This window comes from Neoarius graeffei, chromosome 24 (assembly GCF_027579695.1).
Source record: "Neoarius graeffei isolate fNeoGra1 chromosome 24, fNeoGra1.pri, whole genome shotgun sequence".
In the NCBI taxonomy this organism is placed as follows: domain Eukaryota; kingdom Metazoa; phylum Chordata; class Actinopteri; order Siluriformes; family Ariidae; genus Neoarius; species Neoarius graeffei.
In genome coordinates, this window is record NC_083592.1 from 27,435,813 (window position 1) to 27,451,910 (window position 16,098).

Sequence of the window (16,098 nt, forward strand, 5' to 3'; positions counted from 1 at the left end):
CGTCAATACTTTGTAGAGCCACCTTTTGCTGCAATTACAGCTGCAAGTCTTTTGTGGTATGTCTCTACCAGCTTTGCACATCTAGACACTGAAATTTTTGCCCATTCTTCTTTGCAAAATAGCTCAAGCTCAGCCAGATTGGATGGAGAGCGTCTGTGAACAGCAATTTTCAAGTCTTGCCACAGATGCTCAATGGGATTTAGGTCTGGACTTTGACTGGGCCATTCTAACACATGAATGTTCTTTGATCTAAACCATTCCATTGTAGCTCTGGCTGTATGTTTAGGGTCATTGTCTTGCTGGAAGGTGAATCTCCTTCCCAGTCTCAAGTCTTTTGCAGCCTCCAACAGGTTTTCTTCCAGGATTGCCCTGTATTTAGCTCCATCCATCTTCCCATCAACTCTGACCAGCTTCCCTGTCCCTGCTGAAGAAAAGCATCCCCATAGCATGATGCTGCCACCACCATGTTTCACAGTGGGGATGGTGTGTGCAGGGTGATGAGCAGTGTTAGTTTTCCGCCACACATGGCGCTTTGCATTTAGGCCAAAAAGTTCAACTTTGGTCTCATCTGACCAAAGCACCTTCTTCCACATATTTGCTGTGTCCCCTACATGGCTTCTGGCAAACAGGACTTCTTATGCCTGTCTTTCAACAATGGCTTTCTTCTTGCCACTCTTCCAAAAAGGCCAGATTTGTGGAGTGTACGACTTATAGTTGTCCTGTGCACAGATTCCCCCACCTGAGCTGTGGATTTCTGCAGCTCCTCCAGAGTGATCATGGGCCTCTTGGCTGCTTCTCTGACCAGTGCTCTCCTTGCTCACTCTGTCAGTTTAGGTGGACGGCCATGTCTTGGTAGGTTTGCAGTTGTGCCATACTTTTTCCATTTTTGAATGATGGATTGAACAGTGCTTCTTGAGATGTTCAGAGCTTGGGATATTTTTTATAACCTAACCCTGCTTTAAACTTCTCCAGAACTTTATCCCTGACCTGTCTGGTGAGTTCTTTGGTCTTCATGATGCTGTTTGTTCTTCAGTGTTCTCTAACAAACCACTGAGGCCTTCACAGAACAAGTGTATTTATGTTGAGAGTAAATTACACACAGTAGGACTCTATTAACTAATTAGATGACTTCTGAAGGCAATTGATTGCACTGGATTGTATTTAGAGGTAACAGAGTACAGGGGGCTGAATACTAATGCACACCACATTTTTCAGATTTTTATTTGTTTAAAATTTTGAAGACCATTTATCATTTTCGTTTCACTTCACAATTATGTGCTACTCTGTGTTGGTCTATCACATAAAATCTCAATAAAAAACTTTTAAGTTTGTGGTTGTAAGGTGGAAAAATGTGAAAAAGTTCAAGGGGTATGAATACTTTTGCAAGGCACTGTACGAAGATTCAGGTTACTGCCATGCACAGGTTTCAGTTATTGCTTTCTTTTACCTAAAATTAAATAATGCTCTCCAAGAACTTCCAGAGGATAGGAATCTTTTGGGTAGAGGGACAGCATGGTGTCACACATCTCCTTCATCTTCACCACTTCATGAGGGAGCTGGCAGAGAAATTTAAAGTTTTTCTACTGTGGACGTGACTGTATTTCCAAAACCTAACATAAGTAAAAACATGATCGCAAAAGATATAAAAAGGTCATACTTACTTTTGACAGGCAGTTAACGTAATCATGGATGAGCTGTTTATGGTCATCACTCGGCACGTTTTCTGTGAGCTGAAGAGCTTTTTCAAAAGCAGACAGGAGCTGAAAATTTAATATAAATAATTTGTAAATTCACATATTTAACCAACTTAATTAGGGCTGTTGAAGTTAACATGATAACACGTTAACGCAAATTTCTTTTAATGCACGATTAACACATGCACGTTTGGTGCCCCTCCCCCCATATTTTTGGGAAATCAGGAAGTGACGTAGTGTGAGTGAGCAAGCGATGTAGCGAGTAGCTGGTTGGCATAAGTCGTGATAAAGTGCACTTATGTACAGAATCAACTTATATTGCTGCGTTCTGAGTGTATGCATAAAATGTGAGTATTTTTATAAACTTTTGAGGGGAGAAAAGACGACGTGTTAAAGCCTGTATGTCGAAGCGCACAGACTGCACACTGGAGTGAGAATAAGTGTTTTATTCTGAGAAATCTGAGTGATGTAAAAAAGTGCTTATAAATGCAGTTTTCGCTCATTAAATGTACTGTATATTTACAACCCTGATTCCAAAAAAGTTGGGACAAAGTACAAATTGTAAATAAAAACGGAATGCAATGATGTGGAAGTTTTAAAATTACATATTTTATTCAGAATAGAACATAGATGACATATCAAATGTTTAAACTGAGAAAATGTATCATTTAAAGAGAAAAATTAGGTGATTTTAAATTTCATGACAACACATCTCAAAAAAGTTGGGACAAGGCCACTGTGAGACATCCCCTTTTCTCTTTACAACAGTCTGTAAACGTCTGGGGACTGAGGAGACAAGTTGCTCAAGTTTAGGGATAGGAATGTTAACCCATTCTTGTCTAATGTAGGATTCTAGTTCCTCAACTGTCTTAGGTCTTTTTTTGTCGCATCTTCCGTTTTATGATGCGCCAAATGTTTTCTATGGGTGAAAGATCTGGACTGCAGCCTGGCCAGTTCAGTACCCGGACCCTTCTTCTACGCAGCCATGATGCTGTAATTGATGCAGTATGTGGTTTGGCATTGTCATGTTGGAAAATGCAAGGTCTTCCCTGAAAGAGATGTCGTCTGGATGGGAGCATATGTTGCTCTAGAACCTGGATATACCTTTCAGCATTGATGGTGTCTTTCCAGATGTGTAAGCTGCCCATGCCACACGCACTAATGCAACCCCATACCATCAGAGATGCAGGCTTCTGAACTGAGCGCCGATAACAACTTGGGTCGTCCTTCTCCTCTTTAGTCCGAATGACACGGCGTCCCTGATTTCCATAAAGAGCTTCAAATTTTGATTCGTCTGGCCACAGAACAGTTTTCCACTTTGCCACAGTCCATTTTAAATGAGCCTTGGCCCAGAGAAGACGTCTGCGCTTCTGGATCATGTTTAGATACGGCTTCTTCTTTGAACTATAGAGTTTTAGCTGGCAATGGCGGATGGCACGGTGAATTGTGTTCACAGATAATGTTCTCTGGAAATATTCCTGAGCCCATTTTGTGATTTCCAATACAGAAGCATGCCTGTATGTGATACAGTGCTGTCTAAGGGCCCGAAGATCACGGGCACCCAGTATGGTTTTCCAGCCTTGACCCTTACGCACAGAGATTCTTCCAGATTCTCTGAATCTTTTGATGATATTATGCACTGTAGATGATGATATGTTCAAACTCTTTGCAATTTTACACTGTCGAACTCCTTTCTGATATTGCTCCACTATTTGTCGGCACAGAATTAGGGGGATTGGTGATCCTCTTCCCATCTTTACTTCTGAGAGCCGCTGCCACTCCAAGATGCTCTCTTTATACCCAGTCATGTTAATGACCTATTGCCAATTGACCTAATGAGTTACAATTTGGTCCTCCAGCTGTTCCTTTTTTGTACCTTTAACTTTTCCAGCCTCTTATTGCCCCTGTCCCAACTTTTTTGAGATGTGTTGCTGTCATGAAATTTCAAATGAGCCAATATTTGGCATGAAATTTCAAAATGTCTCACTCTCGACATTTGATATGTTGTCTATGTTCTATTGTGAATACAATATCACCTTGAGATTTGTAAATTATTGCATTCCGTTTTTATTTACACTTTGTACTTTGCCCCAACTTTTTTGGAATTGGGGTTGTACCAGTGAGTTACTGCATTTTACTGGAAAACATCTTTACGAGCCGCGTGTCTGAACAAATGTATTTATTTGGGTTTTGTCTTTTTATTTTCTTTATTTAAAGAGAGCCACTGCTGTTGTCCAGAGTCCACATCACTGAATTAGTTTAGCTTATTGCATAGTTTGCTGCTGGATGTTAAGGACAGAACTAAAGGAAAATACGATATTTTGTTCACACTGAATTGTGCTAAACCCTCAAAATTATAAAGTTAATGCTGCTTTATTAGTGTGCTTCGGCTGCTGTCTGCTTGCCAAAGGCAAGCACACTATTGTTCTTCTTAAGTTTACTTATTCTGCCTTATTCCGACATGTTTTTTGGATCCACTACTCCTCCTAGGGCGTTCGAGATAGAGACACTGTTCCAACTTTGAGACGTCTGGCCCGAAGTGGTGTAGTGTGCTTGTATACAGCTTTTGGATCAACGTGCCCGTTCTCTTGTTCTTCTTTTGTTTTTTCCCCAGAGAGAATGAATAGGGCTCATGAATCGAATCGTCCTGCTCGGATACGCTCCATCGCAGACGCACCAAACCTCATGTGATACTTCAAGCCAACTCCCCCGACACATACATGCAATCGGTTCTGACCCGCACTCATATTTTTCCTTTCTTTTTGCTCATCCCTTTTTCCTCCATAGGCTTGCATTGATTTTTGGCCCCATTGAAAATGAATGGTGTTTCAGGAGAAAAACTTTCACTCTCCAATTTTTTTAACCAAGTGACCAAACTTCAAGAAACTTCACTTGATGCCTCAGGCCAAGTCCCCGCACAGATCCATCCCCTCATCTGAGACCTGCACTCGTCTTTTCCTTGGTTTTCATGCATCTCTTTTTACTTCCATAGGCTTCCATTGATTTTTGGCCCCATTCAAATGAATGGAGTTTTGCTCAGTAACACTTCACCACACATCCACCAAACTTCATACGGCACCTCAGGCCAAATCACCCATCACACACGATATCGGTTCTGACCCGCACTCGTCTTTGTCTTGCCTTTCATCCGTCCATTTTTTCTCCATTTTGCCGCTAATCAGTGGAAGCTTGACTGGGTCATTCCTCCCTTCCCCCATAGGTGATGATGCATTTGGCAAGGATCTGCTCATTTGAGACTTTGACAGCAAATCAACTTCAACTCAATGGCCACATTATTAGGAATACTTACACGCACACACGATAACAATTAGCATATAAGCATTCACGTGTTACCATGGTAGCTGTTAGCATGTTACCCATTACGATATCATGCCTGCTGTTAGCTTGCAAGTTGTTAGCATGTTCATCATTAGCATGCTATCATGAGAGCTGTTAACATGTTAGGATTAGCATGGTAGCATGCAGAGTTCGCATATTTGCTGTTAGTGAGTTCGCCTGAGCATGTTAGCATGCTAACTGTTAGCATGTTAGTAAATCACCCTCAGCATGTTAGCATGCTAAAAGTTAACATACTAGCCATTAGCATGTTAGCCTGTTAGCTGTTAACATGATAGCTGTCAGCATATTAGCCTTAGTGTTAAAATTTTAAATAGCATGTTAATCATTAGCATGTTAGAATGCTAGCTGTTAGCATGTTATCTATTAGCATGTTCTGTTAACATGTTAGCTTTTAACATGTTAGTATGTTAACTATTAGCATGCTAACTGTTAGCATGTTAGTATGCTAACTGTTAGCATGCTGGCATGCTAGCATGATAGCTGTTCTGCTACAGCTCAGCAAGCACACTGCATTTTCTCTGCGGAAATGCAGTCTCGTTATTCCTGTACACCTGTTTTTTGGAGCCGCTACTCCTCCTACAGCTTTTGAGATACCAACACCGTTCCAACTCAGAAACGTCCATCTTGAAGCGGTGTAGTGTGCTTGTATGCAGCTTTTGAATTGATGCACCTGTTCTCTCGTTCTTGTCGTTTTTCTTCCCCATAGAGAATGAATAAGGCTCACGAATCAAATTGTCCTGCTCGGACACGCTTCATCGCAGCCGCACCAAACCTCATGTGATACCTCAGGCCAACTCCCCAGACACATGTACGCATTCGGTTCTGATCCGCACTCGTTTTTTCCTTTCTTTTTGTGCCCCACTTTTACATCCATTCACTTCCATTCATTTTTGGCCCCATTGAAAATGAATGGAGTTTCGGGGAAAAAAGCTTTTGCTCTCCATCAAATTTTTGAACCGAGTGACCAAACTTCAAGAAACTTCACCATGTAAGTCCCCACACATATCCATCCCCTCATCTGAGACCCACACTTGTCTTTTCCTTGGTTTTCACGCATCCTTTTTTTCCCTCCACACGCTTCCATTGATTTTTGGCCCCATTCAAATGAATGGAGTTTTGCTCAGTAACACTTCACCACATATCCACTGGTGTAGTGTGCTTGTATACAGCTTTTGGATCGACGCACCCGTTCTCTCGTTCTTGTCATTTTTTTTCCCCTGTAGAGAATGAACAGGGCTCATGAATCGAGTCGTCCTACTCAGACACGCTCCATCAGAGACACACCAAACTTCACGTGATACTTCAGCCTAACTCCCTTGACACATTCGTGCAATCGGGTCTGACCCGCACTCGTCTTTTCCTTTCCTTCTTCTGTTCTGCTACAGCTCAGCAAGCACACTTTGCATTTTCTCTGCGTAAATGCAGTCTAGTTCTACTTAACTAACTCTAACTACAACATCTAGCAGACTTTATCAAAAACAGTACTTCCTGTTTATACAATTTAATAACCGCTCACATGTTGCTGCGTCTCGTTGTCCTGTTGTTCCACTGAGCCCAGGAGCAGCCTGATCATTTCTCTCCAGAGTTCAACCAGCTCGAAGTTCTCAATCCCATCCTCTGCCTCTCTCACCTGAATGAGGCGCCGCCACACCCTCGCCACCTGCACATCACACCACGGCAATGGCCGCATCACACCACGGCAACAGCCACAAATTTTGCTCTCACTTAATTCTAACTATAAATACATGAGTTATCTGACTCCCATTCTCTTACCTGTAAGTAGTTCTTTTCGGTCTGATATATGTCCACTAACTTCTTGCTCACTTCAAAGCATTTGACTTTATCCGAACTGAAAACACAGACAGGTAAAACAAAATATAAACACAAGAAGATAGAAGATAAAAAAATAAAAGTACCATGTCTTAGCCAGGGAATACTCACGTTTCATACAACGTTATGAGTTTTTGATAGATTTTGGGCAACTCGGCTTTGAAGTCTGCTTGATCACTTTTTTCATAGAGATTTGCAAGGCCCTGGAAAAGAAATTCACGACAAGACTAATGGTTATGCATAAAAAAATGTATTAAAGACATTTAAAAGATTGACTTTGCTCTAGAAGTAATACAGTACATACGCACACCCTCATTCATCTTTTTCAGCCACGGGATATTGCTAATGTTACGCCAATCTACAGATTCATAAGTCTCTTTTTCAATTCTATTTTTAATACAAATAAACACCAAAACATATTGTTATGGAAAACGTTAGGATCCTGGTGTCAGCATGCTTGAAAGATTCACCGCATCCGGGGTGTAATACAAGGTTTCATTTTTTCCATCCATGTTAAATTATTTAGTTAATAAATGTCTTAAGTGGAAGCAAGTGCAACAGCACCACCAACAGTTGTGAGAGAGAAAAAAAAAAAGAAAAACAAAACAGAATGATATGAAGAAACATGGCTATGGTGGATTCTATCTAGTCCAGAGTGTACGTTCATTCAGACCATCAGCGACAGTAGACAGTCATGTCTAGGTTTGTGTTATATAAACCTAAGTATTATTCTTATTATTCTTATAAGTATTATCATTAAAATGGTGACAGGAGGTAATTTTTAACTGAACCTTAAGTTAACTCTTAATTTTGTCACCATTTTAATAATAATACTTATAAGAATAATACTTATATAAACCTAACAATCTGATCTCCATTTGGGCTGATAATTTTTTTTAGCCCATTTGTCTCAATATTAGCCCTGTGATAGACTGGCAACGTGCCAGGGTCCACCTCTTACCCGACATTAGCTGGGATTAGCTCCAGCTTCCCCCATGACCCTGACAGATAAGCAGTATAGATAATGGATGGATGGATTTTTTTTTTAGCCCATGCCACTGACACGTCCTTAATACAACATCAATAATGATTGAAAAGGTGCATGTGAGACACAGCAGGTGTAATGCATGCAAACAATGTGGATTATTTACTCGGTCATCCTTTTCTCTAAAATGTCTTTGAGGGAGAAACTAAAATTAGACTGACTAAGCACATGCTGTTTAATTAAAGCACAAATTACACAAAAGGACAGATGGCAGGACCATAAATGCAGTGGGTTTTTTGTTTGAACAAAAGGGTTACAATACAGCTGATTATCTGACATATATGGCCCTTTTCCACTACCCTTTTTCAGCTCACTTCAGCTCGCTTCAGCTCACTTCAGCCCGACACGGCTCGCGTTTCGACTACCAAAAACCAGCACGACTCAGCTCGTTTCAGCCCTGCTTAGCCCCTAAAACTCGCACCGTTTTGGAGTGGGGCTGAAGCGAGCCAAACCGTGCTGACTGAGTCTGGGGGCGTGAGCAGACACTCCCCTGTGCACTGATTGGTGAGGAGGAGTGTCCTCACATGCCCACACACGCCCCGCGAGCGCGCTGGGATCTGTAAACACCGCAAACCCGGAAGAAGAATAATTACGAATTACGAGAATTTCTGAAGCCTTATGCGCCTCGCCTCATCTATACGCTCTTGCCAGTATCTGTTGGCGTTGTCAAGCCACAGCACCAAGACCAGCAACACTAACGACTCCATGTCCTCCATGTTTATTGTTTACTATTCGGGTCGTGAGACTACCGCTTAAAAGCTCACTGAATCAGTGACATACAGAGCATCATGGACGAGTTCGCGGAGCGCAAGGCTCGCCGTATGCCCTTCAAATAATGCGCGCAGTAGGCTATTGAGGTTTTATTATGAGCCATGTACAGTATGTAGCCGAATGTTTTTTTGTTTCTGAGTTACATGCTCGTTTGAAGGACTTAATGTACAAAATAACATAGTTGCACCCCGTAGTGTTGAAATTGGTAAACACAGTGCATTCAGTGAGGTTTGCACCGCCCTCCTTTTATTTCTGACTCTTCCTGTCACTGCTGCAACCTCTGAGCGCTCATTCGTATGCCCTTCAAATAATGTGCGCAGTATAGGCTATTGATGTTTTATTATGAGCCATGTACAGTATCCTAATGTTTTTTGTTTCTGAGTTACATGTTCGTTTGAAGGACTTGATGTACTAAATAACATAGTTGCACCCGGTAGTGTTGAAATTGGTAAACACCGCAGTTGCGGACATTTTGTAGCCTAAAATGATGTTATGATAAGCTTTAATAAAGGGTCCGGTCATTTGCCCCGCCCCCGGCCCGGCTCTGACTTGTTCCGCCACTGTCACTGATGTCACTGTTTGCGCTGCTTAACGACATCACATGACGTCCACCCACTTTCGCTAACTCCACCCAATGTGTCCACCCACTTCCAGCCAGCACGGTTCAGCACGGTTGTAGTCGAAATGCAACTCCAACAGCCCCGCTCAGCTCGACTCAGCTCGACTCGGCACGGCACGGCTCAGCCGCGTTTGTAGTGGAAAAGCGGCATAAGTGTGTATGTAATAGGGGTCAACCGATAATCGGCCTGGCCGATATATCGGGCCGATATTCTGCATTTTTAGGGTTATCGGTATCGGCCATAATTTCCACCGATATGCCGATAACATGCCTTTTTGCAGCCATTTCGTTCCTAACGCGACTGTCACTGCACGTCCTTTCCTGCACTCGCCTCTCTGAGTTCAAGAACACGGTCCCGCCCACCACAACATCTGATTTGTTTGGCACAAGGGATACAACCAATCGACACGTGTAGCTAAACGCTGTGAACTGTTTCAAGGCGGCCGTACGCGCACTCGGGCAGAAGCCGCACAAGGGATACAGCCAATCAACACGCGTAGCTAAACGCTGTGAACTGTTTCAAGGCGGCCGTACGAGCACTCGGGCAGAAGCAGATCCCACTTCAAGGTAAGGACACGCTGCTTTTGCCGCAATAAGTCACAAACACACAAGTTGCAAAAGCACAACATCATTACATGTTTACATTCTTCATCTACTACTCGTTAAAATTGTCCATTTGCATCTGTGTAGCCAGGCAAACTTAGCTTACGGCACTTGAATTAGCCTACAACCAACTAGTCTCACTGAAACTACATGTAATGTTGTCCATAGTAAGCAGTCCCCAGCATAACGTAGGCTGCAGTCATTTTTAAATCCCCGTCTGGAAACGTTGTGAATGTGTCAGTAGTTCTACTCGAACAGTAGAATGACAGCCATACAGAGAGGTGGTCAAGGGAAGACGAAATAAAACGTAGTGTGTGTGTTCTGTAGGCTAGCGCAAGCCTACTGGCTATTTGTTATGGTGATGAGTAAACTTCATGATGTGACTCGTGCTCAAAAAGCGCATTGCACTTGTATATGTTAGGTAACTTTATAAAGTGCTATTTGAACATTAATTGTGTCGTGGATGCGCACTTGCTTGGATAAACGGTAATGAACGAAATACATCAATTAAACTCTTGACTTAAATGTTCTTATGCTACTTCACATTGCGCTGTAATGTACTCCACTAGTATTTATAATTCTTGCGCAAGTGATTCTCCTCGCTCGCGCTTCTGATTCGGAAAGCAATTATACTCTTAAAGGAGCAGCCGCTCCTTTTAACCAGAGCTTTTAACACTCCGGTCTCACTTTCTCTATCCAGAATCCAGAGTGTATTTTCATTTATTTTCCACTGAAAATGGTGAGCTGTAATATAGTAGGGAGTGATTTATTTTTTTTATTGGTGAATATTTTTTTTTCTCATTTTATTCTAACTAATGTTTGACTTTATTGTACAAATGCTGCTGGCATCTCCCTGCACAAAATTTCATGTTCAATTTTACAATTAAACATACATTTCATGGATATGAAGGTCTGTGTCAGTGTGTGCTATGGTTAATTTCATGTGAATTATAATGTTTACATTTATCGGTTATCGGCATCCCAATTCCATAATAATCGGTATCGGCCCTGAAAAAAACATATCGGTCGATCCCTAGTATGTAATACACTGCCTCACGTCATTCTTTTTATGCCATCAATTAACTGCTGTGACAAAATGCATCGCTCACCCTTAATAGTTTCTTTGTTGAGATATTGATAGATATTTGATTTTAGTTCAGTGAATTTGCTTATACTTCTTACAAAGCCACTGGCTGGTCCAACAGAAAACCTGTGTTTTATGAATTACTCCATGTATCAGGGAAAACAGTGGTACTGATGTAATGTGATGAGATAATAAATGAATCCAGGTGCAGTATTTAGTACCAACCTGCCATGCAAGCAGCTGCTCAGGTTCGAGCTCTGCAGCTTTCCTGTAGGCTGTCTGCGCCTGCTCGGGCTGCTCCAGCTCACTTGCTGCAACTCCAATAAACACCCAGGCATTGTAGTTATTCTTCTCAAGCTTCAGAACGGCCTTTAGGAACACATGAAGATTTATACACTTTGTGCAAAAAGCACTGTGTTATTAAAACACTATGACTGTGGTGATAAATCATCACGTTAACCATCAACATCCATCCATCCATTATCTCTAGCCACTTTATCCTATTCTACAGGGTCGCAGGCAAGCTGGAGCCTATCCCAGCTGACTACGGGCGAAAGGCGGGGTACACCCTGGACAAGTCGCCAGGTCATCGCAGGGCTGACACAGAGACACAGACAACCATTCACACTCACATTCACACCTACGGTCAATTTAGAGTCACCAGTTAACCTAACCTGCATGTCTTTGGACTGTGGGGGAAACCGGAGCACCCGGAGGAAACCCACACGGACACGGGGAGAACATGCAAACTCTGCACAGAAAGGCCCTCGCCGGCCACGGGGCTCGAACCCGGACCTTCTTGCTGTGAGGCGACAGCACTAACCACTACACCACCGTGCCACCCTAACCGTCAACGCTTGCGGTGATCAGTCGTCACATTAACCGTTAAAGCTGTGATGATAAATCGTCACATTAACCATCAACATGCTGGTGATAAATCATCACATTACCATTAAAGCTGTGGTGATAAATCACATTACAGTGGAGGAAATAATTATTTGATCCCTTGCTGATTTTGTAAGTTTGCCCACTGGCAAAGATATGAACAGTCTATAATTTTAAGGGTAGGTTTATTTGAACTGTGAGAGATAGAATATCAAAAAGAAAATCCAGAAAATCACATTTTATAAAATATATAAATTGATTTGCATTTCGTTGAGTGAAATAAGTATTTGATCCCTTACGAACCATTAAGAGTTCTGGCTCCCACAGACCAGTTAGACACTCCTAATCAACTCGTTACCTGCATTAAAGACAGCTGTCTTAAATTGACACCTGTACAAAAGACACCTGTCCACAGAATCAATCAATCAATCAATCAATCAATCAGACTCCAACCTCTCCAATATGGGCAAGACCAAAGAGCTGTCTAAGGCTGGGCAGACACTGTGCGATTTTTTCAATCGCGGTATTTAGCTGCTGCTCACACTGTACGAGTGAATCGCAGGGGTAAACAGCACGCAGCTTACGATTCCTGTTCTCACACTATACGATCCGATGCTCGGATGCGATCTGACTGCTCACACTGTACTTCCATACTTCCAGATTCTTGTATCCGGAACTGCAACGTGAAGTGTTGTGACGTTCGCGAACGAACCGATTCTTTTGAACGGCTCCTAGGCATGAACGATGAGAACCGAGCCTCGAGCTGGGGGAGCCTTTCTTTTTCTGTACTGTGTTTCAGATAGTTTATAATGTTGTTGTGTGATATTAATGATAATATTGTGGGAAAACTACTTTGCACGGACGTTCATTTAATTTATTCTATCGTCATTTTGTTTGTTCTATTTTTGTGTATTTTATTTATCTGTTTGTCTAGTTGTATCTATTTTGTATCTCAGACTTAAGTATTTTTGTAAAACAAGTGTTTTTCTATAAAATATTCTTGTGTTCTTGATAACTATGTTCTTGAGTGGGTTCTTTTTTTTTTTTTACAGAAAAGCCGTGGGCGGCACGGTGGTGTAGTGGTTAGCGCTGTCGCCTCACAGCAAGAAGGTCCTGGGTTCGAGCCCCGGGGCCGGCGAGGGCCTTTCTGTGTGGAGTTTGCATGTTCTCCCCGTGTCCGTGTGGGTTTCCTCCGGGTGCTCCGGTTTCCCCCACAGTCCAAAGACATGCAGGTTAGGTTAACTGGTGACTCTAAATTGACCGTAGGTGTGAATGTGAACGGTTGTCTGTGTCTATGTGTCGGCCCTGTGATGACCTGGCGACTTGTCCAGGGTGTACCCCGCCTTTCGCCCGTAGTCAGCTGGGATAGGCTCCAGCTTGCCTGCGACCCTGTAGAAGGATAAAGCGGCTAGAGATAATGAGATGAGATGAGAAAAGCCGTTCTGCATGGACATTCATTGAAGCCCTCATTGTTTTTTAATGGTTATTTATGAGCGTTTAGGGGTTACAGTAATGTAAGTCTAGGTTGCTTTATATAAAAGGTATGTCCAGAAATACTGATGTCACTGTCTAAGCAGAGGGATCTGGCTTCTTTAGACGCTGTCTTCTTAAAACTGAATAAATATTTAAAAAAAGAGCCAAATGAGCCAGTCTTTTGAACGGCTCTTTTCAAAGAACGGATCACAAAGATGCGGATCCCATCAAAGAGCCATAAATCCCATCTCTAAACGTGAAGAAGAAGAGGAGACCGGAAGTGCTGCTCAGTGTTTTGTTTTCTCTTCCGTATCTGTGTTCGCGCATGTGTAGTGTGACAGGTTGAGGTAAATCGGCTCGTGACACTGCTTCAACAGTGCGATAGCCTCACGATGGGCGACCAGGATTTCAAACGTTTGATTTTCATCCGATCGATCGGGAGGAGGTCGTGAGGTGTTAATCGTTTGTCGTTACCCCATGTATACTACACGATCCGAGACGCACGATTGAGCCAAAAATCGGCCCGATCTCCAAAATAGTCGCACGAGTGAAAATCGTGTCAAAATCGGGCCAAAAATCGCACAGTGTCTGCCCAGCCTAAGGATATCAGGGACAAGATTGTAGAGCTGCACAAGGCTGGACTGGGCTACAAAACCATAAGCAAGAAGCTGGGTGAGAAGGAGACAACTGTTGGTGCAATAGTTCGAAAATGGAAGAAATACAAAATGACCATCAATCGACCCCGGTCTGGGGTCCCACGCAAGATCTCACCTCATGGGGTATCAAGGATCATGAGAAAGGTGAGAGACCAGCCTAGAACTACACGGGAGGAGCTTGTGAATGATCTTAAGGCAGCTGGGACCACAGTCACCAAGAAGAAGAAGAAACCTTTATTTGTCACATGCACACTTCAAGCACAGTGAAATTCATCCTGTGTATTTAACCCATCTGAAGCAGTGAACACACGCGCGCACACACCCAGAGCAGTGGGCAGCCACACCAGAGCGCCCGGGGAGCAGTCAGGGGTTAAGTACCTTGCTCAAGGGCACTTCAGCCCAAGGCTGCCCCACGTTAACCTAACTGCATGCCTTTGGACTGTGGGGGAAACCGGAGCACCCGGAGGAAACCCACACAGACACGGGAAGAACATGCAAACTCCACACAGAAAGGCCCTCGCCGGCCGCTGGGTTCGAACCCAGAACCTTCTTGCTGTGAGGCGACCGTGCTAAACACTACAAGAAAACCATTGGTAACACATTACGCCGTAATGGATTAAAATCCTGCAGTGCCCGCAAGGTCCCCCTGCTCAAGAAGGCACATGTGCAGGCCCATCTGAAGTTTGCCAATGAACACCTGAATGATTCGGAGAGTGATCGGGAGAAGGTGCTGTGGTCAGATGAGACCAAAATCGAGCTCTTTGGCATTAACTTAACTCGCGGTGTTTGGAGGAAGAAAAATGCTGACTATGACCCGAAGAACACCATCCCCACTGTCAAGCATGGAGGTGGAAACATTATGCTTTGGGGGTGTTTCTCTGCTAAAGGCACAGGACTACTTCACCACATCAACGGAAGAATGGACGTGACCATGTACCGTAAAATCCTGAGTGACAACCTCCTTCTCTCTGCCAGGACACTGAAAATGGGTCGTGGATGGGTCTTCCAGCACGGCAATGACCCAAAACATACAGCCAAGGCAACAAAGGAGTGGCTCAAGAAGAAGCACATTAAGGTCATGGAGTGGCCTAGCCAGTCTCCGGACCTTAATCCCATAGAAAACCTATGGAAGGAGCTGAAGCTCCGAGTTGCGAAGCGACAGCCTCAAAACCTTAATGATCTAGAGATGATCTGCAAAGAGGAGTGGACCAAAAGTCCTCCTGACATGTGCGCAAACCTGGTCAACTACAAGAAACGTCTGACCGCTGTGCTTGCCAGCAAGGGTTTTGCCACCAAATACTAAGTCTTGTTTGCCCAAGGGTTCAAATACTTATTTCACTCAAAGAAATGCAAATCAGTTTATATCTTTTATATGAAGTTATTTTCTGGATTTTCTTTGATGTTTTGTCTCTCACAGTTCAAATAAACCTACCATTAAAATTATAGAATGTTCATTGACGTTCGCGTTTGGATGAGCCATAACATGTTGATGCTCAACGATGGTAAAACTGAGTTTCTTATTATTGGTTCCCGTCAACAACTCGAGAAAGTTAACATTGATTTTGTGCATGTCGGTGCCTCCGAGATTAAGCCAGTCTCTTCTGTACGCAACCTCGGGGTGTGGTTTGACTCGCACATGTCCATGGACGTGCACATTGGTAAAGTCTGCAGTAAAGCCTTTTTCGGGCTTTATAAGAGAAGGCAGATAAGGAAGTTTCTTTCACAAGACGCCACCAAGACCCTTGTTTATGCTTTCGTGATGTCTCATCTCGACTACTGCAATTCTCTGCTCTACGGTGTCTCTCAATAGATAGTTTTCACATGACGTCACAGAGTCGGGGATTCCCTGGTGGCGGCCATCTTGGAGGGCTAGCTTACCGTACGGGTCACTGAGCACATATTGTAGCGCGCAAGTTACATTCATTTATATATTATTTGCATTTATAGTTACATTACTACTATTTAAAGCTAGCAATGGTGCACACCTGTTGTATTCACGGCTGTCGTAATAGGTCAGATGATGAAGTCAAGCGGAGCTTTTATGGAATTCCCACTGTACGGGAGCACGAAGGCGAGCA

The 16,098-nt window shown here is 43.1% G+C and overlaps 1 protein-coding gene across 2 annotated transcripts in view; it reads right to left on the reverse strand.

Annotated features, from left to right (window-relative positions):
• The window catches only part of skic3 (SKI3 subunit of superkiller complex), a 136,287-nt gene that overhangs the window by 114,050 nt on the left and 6,139 nt on the right, over positions 1-16,098 (reverse strand). For both annotated transcript variants that reach the window (XM_060906954.1, XM_060906955.1), the window contains exons 3-8: positions 11,232-11,375; positions 6,996-7,087; positions 6,828-6,903; positions 6,571-6,714; positions 1,662-1,760; positions 1,448-1,556 (exon numbers count right to left, since the gene is read on the reverse strand). In XM_060906954.1, the coding sequence (XP_060762937.1) occupies positions 1,448-1,556; positions 1,662-1,760; positions 6,571-6,714; positions 6,828-6,903; positions 6,996-7,087; positions 11,232-11,375 (664 nt within the window). The remainder of the gene's footprint in view (positions 1-1,447; positions 1,557-1,661; positions 1,761-6,570; positions 6,715-6,827; positions 6,904-6,995; positions 7,088-11,231; positions 11,376-16,098) is intronic.